General features: G+C 44.4%; 1 protein-coding gene across 1 annotated transcript in view; it reads right to left on the minus strand.

Moving 5' to 3' along the window:
- dennd5b (DENN/MADD domain containing 5B) overlaps positions 1-8057 on the minus strand; it is a 79141-nt gene extending 71084 nt beyond the window's left edge. The window contains 1 exon segment of the mRNA XM_053314131.1: positions 7702-8057. Within this exon segment, the coding sequence (XP_053170106.1) occupies positions 7702-7810 (109 nt within the window). The 5' untranslated portion in view covers positions 7811-8057.
- Positions 8058-8274: the final 217 nt, after the last annotated feature.

An 8274-nucleotide genomic window follows, 5' to 3' on the forward strand; every position in this document is an offset into this window, starting at 1 on the left:
ATGTGTCCAATCTGCAGATAGCGACAGACACAGACTTGTAGCTTCTGATTTGGACTTGTGCAGAGGTGAGACAGCAGGCAGGAGCTCTCTCTTTTCATTCCTCCATCACATTTCTGTCCTTTTCCTTTGAGCAGACAGAAAAGAGACAGAGCAGATAATTCCAATTTGAAGGATTATCAGGTCTGACCCGTCTCTGTGACAGCAGATTTTAAAGTGTGACTGTTCAGTACAGATATAAACACTTGTGTCTTTAGACATAGTCAGATGACATGTCAAACCCGACCTTCAGCAGCTTCCAATATACACAGTGAAGGAGAGCCTGAACCTCTTTAAATAGAAGAAAGAAAAAAACAAGCTAAAGACGAGTGAAGTTGAGTTTCCATGGTCATGGTCCTCTAAGAATCCACAACAACAAACCTACCCCCCAATCTTGCCCCTGCTTCCTTTTGTCCCTCTCACTCTCCCACACATACAGAGAGAGAGAACATATGGAGCTCAGGGTCAGGGGTCGCTCTGAGGGAGGAGCTGCGAAACGGCATCTCACGCCTCCCGGCATCCACCGCTCACTTTGCCGTTACAGACAGGGGGGGAAAACGACGTCAGCAGCGCCGGGATGCGATCGCTCGGTAACAGCCGGCAGCGCCATCTGAGGTCGTCGGGTTCCCGTTGACTCCCAGGGGCAGATCATCCATCATCGCCCGCCATCACTGCTCCCTCTTTGACCTTTGACTTAGCAGCACATGGCAACTTCAGCTAAACTGTATAGATCTAAGGATGAGGCTGCACCTATTTGACACTTGAAATGTTGTCAGGCAGGCAGACGGTGGGCAGCTTCGGGGCTCTGTCAAGAACTTCAACTTAAACCTACAATGTGCACTTGAAGCAACAAAAGGTCTTTTGTTAGTTCTGAATTCTTCTCTCACAGTTGATGCTCCCTAACTACAACGCATAGCTTCAAACTGCTTCTAGCCTGTAGCTCAGTTCACCAGAGCGCACAGAGCTACCACACGCGTTTCAGAGGCTGTTTTTCCTCTTGTCTCCTGTTCTTTCCTCCATTGTTTCTGCAGCAATGGCCTGTGTTCACTGCTGGTCACACCCACATTATTTAAATGCCAATTATAGTCCAATGAGGATGGACTTACGACCTCAGACACTCCTTCCCTTCACAACTCTGAATCCAGCTATTTTATAACTTTCTGAAACAGACATTGGACCTCATGGAGCTACATTTTTCTTCAATTTCTGTTAAATAAATTACATTTCACATTGTTTGTTATTAACATAGGTAATGCCCCCTAAACACCATATAAGGTAACGGGAATAATAATGTGAATGATTTCTGGTAAGTGTGCAATGGCTGTGTTCGATTCGAGACAACATTAACCTGTCGAAATCTGCGTGTACATCTTGACTCATCCAGTGAGGACGAAAAGCTTTACAAGAAAGTGAAGAGGAGAGTGGAGTCATGGTTATCAACTTGCGTGTGCGTGTGTGTGTGTAGACAGTGTGCGAGGCCCCGGCCGTGTGTTACATTACAGCGATGCATTCAGTGTAGCCTGGAGGAACTGTCCGAATGGATTACTCTAACAGGCTTAACAGCAGCCCGGCTGGACTAACAGAGCGCAGGGAGACGAAGAACCACGGAGATGGACAGAATGACTGCGGGGAGGAGGAGGGGGAGGAGAGGAGGAAGGAAGGAACTGATGAGCCATAAAAGAAAAGGAAGAGTAAGAGAGAAAGATGCTGGAGTGTGCGGAGGCGACTGAATCCATTGTGCGTAAAAATAAGAAAAAGAAAAATATATTTTGACCATGAATGCAGAATGAGGCAACAATAAACAGTACATTGTTTTATTGAGCTAACATTACACTGCCATATATTATTATTATGTGACCACTGCTCAGACATAGCAGGCATAAGTCAACGGGGGCATGCGTCAGTGATGTTATCCCCTGTCATCATTAGCATACATCAGTGGGCAGTGTTAGCGTGCAGCCTTTGTGCTGACTGACTCCCAGGCTGGTGTGTGTATATATATGCGTGTGTGCGTGTGTGCGTGTGTGTGTGTGTGTGGACAGATGGCCCGGGCCAGAAGGGAGCTTTAGCGGCTCAAATCTCTTTGTGTCCTGCCGTGGCTCGAGGACACTCCCACCTCTGCCTCAGCCCGTCCTGCAAGCACACACACACACACACGCACACCTCTGTAGTCCCGACGTGTTCAAAGCTGCGAGTAAAGGAGGCGGCGAGGGAGCTCTTTGAGGAGACCGGTGGATTAATCAGGCAGGAACGGGGCTTAGAATGGCCCAGTGGAGTGGTGAGTTCACCCAGAGGATCCTGCTTGGTGTACATTGAGCCGGCCTGCCAGCTGCATACAGGTGTGCTCTATGAGGTCATCACAGTGGGTCAAGAGTGGTCACAATTATTTATGCTTCTTTACATGTCCCACATTTCAACTATATGCTGTCACTGGCATCAGGCTGCCTTCAGTTACCTCATAAATATAAAAAAAACTGAGCACCTAGAGTGGAGTCTGATTGAATCTTTTAAGAGGTGAGTTTTAGTTTGGAAGTTTTGTCTGGAGACTTGGCGACTGCCTTGAAACGGCCGTGTTGCAACCTGTAGACGGAGAGGAAAACCTTCACTGTTCTAATGAGGTTGATTGCACCTGGCTGGGAGACAGGAGGTGGTTGTTAAATACAGGTGGTGTTAATGTGCTCACACACACACACACACACACACACACACACCAGGCTGTCTGATGCAGTGTGTGAGATCGCCACTGTGGTGACACTCGGGTGTGAGGAGAGGGTACGTGTGAAGGATGGAGACACGGGAGAGGACATGAAAGGAGAGGGAGTATGTAGGAGAGGAGAGGGAGTATGAAAAAAGGAGGGAGAGGAGGAGGAGGTGTGGTGCTGTGGGAGCCAAAAGCGCTCTCAGTCTTGATTTCTTGAGCAAGTTTTACAGAGAGAGTCAAACACCTGAGAACAGAAACTGAACATCTGCAGGTCATCACCACAGCCTCTATTGTGTGTGTGCACTCGTGTGTATGTCAGTAACGACACATGCAAAAGAACAAGCATCAGCTCTCTCACTTGGCCCCGCCCTATCACAGTCACTGCCACACATCTGCAGGGATTTCAGTGTCTGTGCGTGTGTGTGTGTGTGTGTGTAGATAAATCTACACTATTATATAATCTTCAAGAGATTTAGGATTGTACTTCCATAAAGTTGTGGGAGTTACGAGAGATTTTTTCAATGGATGCAGGGGAAGGCAGGGATCTTAAGAGAGCCACATCTCCACAGCCACAGAAGATATTATACAACTGTATACAAGAGCTTGTGATGGACCGTGTGTAAAATTGGTGAAGTGTCCCTTTAAGCATGACATTTTTTTACCAGGAATAAAGTCCACAATTACAAGAATGGAAACTAAATCATCTTAAAGAGCTATAGCTGATGCTGCGTTCCATTTAGATTGGAAGTTGTTTGAAAACCACATATGAGAGATCATTATGAATAAATGTGAGTTTATGTATGTCTACTGTATATTACTGGCCAATACCGATATCACAATCTTTTTTACTCCATAATATTGGTGTCAGTATCAGCCCCAAAAGTCCAGTATCTGTCAGGCTCTACAAATAAGACAAAACTGCTAATAACCAGGATATTACTAACTTTCACACTGCCTTTTTTGAGGACAGGGGCTGGTGAGGTTCTTCTGGAACACACCATAACTTAGTGATGTAATGTAATATAAAGATACCTACAATACATAAGTCATACAGTATGATGTGAAAATGTCAATCATCTCCGGCTATGTATTAAACTGACATTTATAGTGAGCTCCTTCTTCAGCTGATGACTGTGAACATCTAACAGAAGCAACAAGAAGACAAACACATTTTTAGGTGTGTGTGTGGGGGGGGGGGGGGGCTTTAATCACAGCTTTGTCATACATATAATAATAAAGCCTGGCTGAAGCTACATTTGACACCATGCTGAAGCAACAGCCGGCGTAGAAAGATGGAGAAGCTCCACACATGTCACGCCAAGGCAGCTCTGACCTCACAAGATTGGCACGCCTCACCGCCCCCCCACCCAAAATTAGCTCTTCTCTCCTCTTACCTTTCAACTCCACAATACTGCCGACCCAAAACGCATCTGGTGATAGAATGCGGTGAGGGTGGGTGGGGGGGGGGGGGGCTATTTCAGGCTGTGTCTGCCAGCCAGGGTGTATTTATACCTCCTGACACTCACTGGCATGATACGGGACGGCTGTCTTGACTGGAATTAAACTAACTAATTAGCATTCCGACCCAGACCGAAGAGTTCAGAATTGAAATAAAGGATGATCTTATAGGGAGTACAGTAAACATACACACGCACGCACACACACACACACACACACACACACACACACATATAGAAGATGTTGTAAACTATGACGGAGCCTGAGGCAGGTCTACAGGAAGTCTGGCCCTCAGACTAGAACAATGGGCTGAAGGGAAATAAGGCCAGTGCCACACAAAGACTAGGGAGGAGGGGAATCACAAACCTAAAATAAGCAAAGGCATGGAACACTGCCTAATGTGGGTCACTGCAATTAAAGCTGCTTCCAACTCAGGGTACAAGATCATGAGGAAGGGTAGGGAGGGAATGCTTGACAAAAAAGAAGGGAGGTTTACGGAGTGCCAAAGGCAACATGTTGACATCAATCATGGCTGCGTTAGTGTCGTCCGGATGATGGCACGTCAAGGGAGGGAGGGAGGGAGGCAACAGGCCTGATCAGAATTGTAAATGATCTCCGGTGAAGTGAAGGGTGGAGGAGAATGGGACGGGGATGGGTGGTTTTGGGGATGAATGAAAGCAGAGGGGGATGCAATGCTCTGTTAATGCTTAATTTATGAGGCACATTTGAGGCTAAAACTTCTAGAGGTGTAAGTATCCAAACTTCACCTTTTAGTACACTTGTGATATATACTGTTATGTTCTGTAGTGTTGCTGCTGGAGTGTAACACACACACACACACACCAGCATCATTCTATTGCATCAGCTGACCTCCATAACAAACACATACAGGCCTCTTTAATGCCATAGAAGCAGGAACGGGAGAGAGGCGTCTTCACACAGCTGTCCATTGGTAGACTTGCATAGAAAAACAATGGAACAGTCTTCTCCAGACTGCAACCAAAGTGTAAAAAGAAAGCAAGAAAGCAAATAAACATATTTCCAGAATCCACATTAACCCTTACATACTGTTCAGGATCAATTAGATTATTTAAGCCTGAAATTTTATGATTTTCTTTCCTACAATGGCCTAAAATGTCCAAAAATGGAAATATTTTTAAAATGATTACAGGTATATATTTTCTGCACATAGAGGGTGTTAAAGGTTATCATGAAGGCTGCCATCCTTATCTTTCAATAAATGAACAGAAATAATTATAGTTGTTATGTTCTCTTTTTTGACAACAGGAGATAGAATAGAATAGAATAGAATAGACTAGAATAAAATAAAGTATAAAATAATATAGTGTATTCTCACAAAAATAGTGTCATATTTAAAGAAATCATGAACACAATACATTTATGGTTCAAGCTGTGCTAGCCCTTGTTATAAAGGAATACTTAAGCCGGGTGAGAATGTGAACAGTATGTAAGGGTTAATCAAATCTCACCTTCCAGTTGAACCTCATCCAGTGGATGGATTTGAAACAAACAACTCAGGATGGACGACTCAGGTTAACGATTCTGAGTTTGTGTCCAACCATCAAAAGACAAACAGGATGGAAGCTTTGCAGTATGAAACAATATGAACAGCTAATCACATCTGGGGAAACGAGACGAGTTGCCAACCCTCTAGAAGATATGATGTCATTAGTTATAAACGTAATGACATCATTAACCCCAGCTCCCTCATCATTTACTTGATGGTTACTGAATGTTATTTGGATGTTTCAATCACCAGCAGTACTATCTGATGCTGAATTATAAAAGAAAAGATGTTGGTTCAACCCTGTTAACCTGACTGGTAAACTACGTGCACACACACACACACACACACACACACACACACACACACACACACACACCAGATGCTACAAGATTTGGGCTGAGTGGTGTTAGCAGACCAGACAGCAGGGCATATGGACTCAGTATGGTGGAGGCTTATCAGTGTAACCACAGACTTGCTGTAGCCTGAGGGCAACAGACACACACACACCACACACACCACACACACCTACATTTCCCATCACACCACCAGGATACCAATAAAGTCTCACACACAAAATGACCAACTCAAAAACTTTTTTTAAAAACAAGTCACTATTTGTGGGTTCCAGTGAGTTTTCTTTTGTCTTCTGTGATGGTTAACTCAATATATTTGAGTTCTGGATTGATGGTCCAAAGATCTCATGGCATTTTTCACGATTTTCGTACATTTTACAGCCAAAGCAATTCATCAGCAAATCATCCAGCAGATATAATCAACAATGAATATGATAGTTAGTTGCACACAGAGTCTCATGATATTGCAGCTGGCACATTTTGGAACAAAAGTCCACCTGATTATCAGTCAGGAGCTCTGACAGGGACAAGAAATGTGCTCACCTCACACACACACACACACACACACACACACACACACACACACACACTTTACAGTTCTGAACTTTGGTCCAGAGACTCCACTAGACACACACACATTACCAATGTGACTGTGATGCAATAACTCCACAACACGCTGATTTAACCACAGCCAGAAGCTCCCCTCCAACAAGAATGACTGCGCTCTGTGATAATATGTGAACATGTGTTACTGGATGTGAACACAGAGTCCAAGCAAGTAGCTGAGGAACCAATGAAACATCACACTGCTTCACCCTTAAACCACTCGTATTAACAAGACTACAACTAACCACAACATACATAGTAAATGTGTGACATACGCATGCATGGTTGATATAATAAAATACTGCTCAATGTGAAATACACACATAGAAAACTGTCTACTAATATAACTCATGACTGTTTAATCTGCTCTCAAAATCTATGATAAGTGATTGTGAAACAGTTGAATTTTTCCACAGAAGGCTGTTATGTGACACATTGACTGCGTGTTTGGAAAACACAGTGAGTAAAAATCTATAGTGCAGTGATGAATTACAGTTTGAGTTTGATGAGTAGAGCACAGCAAAGGAAGCGTCAACCTGATAATACCTTGTGGAAATGATGCTGGTGATGTTCCAACACACAAGAGGCTCTTCTACCTTAAATGACTGCAGCTTCTGGGTAGAAGTGCAGCCCAGACTCCACTAATGTCAACAAACGGGCTGACACTGAGCTGCATCCCGTTATTACACTCCATATGGTCTGTACACTGGTTATTTACTGTAGCTGAAGGAAACCACAAGCCATTTTGAAGCTGTAAGGGGGTTTATCCTGTGTATGCGCCACTTATAGTTGAAATAAAATGACTAGAAGCTGTCAGTTTATGTACTGTACTCAATGTGTTATGTGTATCACTATAACGCCCTATATCGCTCAATAGAACTAGTGAGAAAGAGGATGTTTTCAGTATACAGTAGCTACTCTTAAAAGTGTGAACTAAGTGAGTGTTATGATGCATTTTACTTTAAATAACGCGAAGAGTCCAACAAAATACAACAAAATAGGCAAAAAAAAGCTCTTACCTGCTAACTCGTCTGGTTCCAGTCCAGTTTCTGTGTCTATCCCACAAATAACAAAGTAGTGAGCGAAGCGGCACGGCGCCGCGCCGGACACCGAGGAGCTGCCACTCATCCCGGCGTCGGTGTGCAACGCTGTTCGCTCCTAGTTCTCCAAGCGACACATCTCCAGGGGGAAAAAGAAGGGGAAAACGCGGGATAAAATACTCGAATCCGGTGGGGAAAACTGTGTTTCTTGCTCTGCGTCGGTTCTAAATATACGTAAAAAGCGTCGTGATTTTACAGAAGTTGTTTTTAGTAGAAGCTCCTGTCGTAGTTCGCGCTCCGTGGACTGTGTGTGTGTGCGAGGAGCTTCCCAACACACTGCTGACTGCTGGAGGGAGAGCTGTGTGTGTGTGTGTGTGTGTGTGTGTGTGTGTGTGTGTGTGTGTGTGTGTGTGTGTGTGTGTGTGTGTGCCTACGCCTCGGCGCAGCTCGGCAGGGCGGGACATTCAAAATGTAGTTCTTCATTCACTCCATTCAGTGTGTTCACTAACAAAAGAGAAGGACAACAACCGCTGCCCATTCTCTTCATAAAGT

This window comes from Scomber japonicus, chromosome 23, assembly GCF_027409825.1.
Source record: "Scomber japonicus isolate fScoJap1 chromosome 23, fScoJap1.pri, whole genome shotgun sequence".
Classification (NCBI taxonomy): domain Eukaryota; kingdom Metazoa; phylum Chordata; class Actinopteri; order Scombriformes; family Scombridae; genus Scomber; species Scomber japonicus.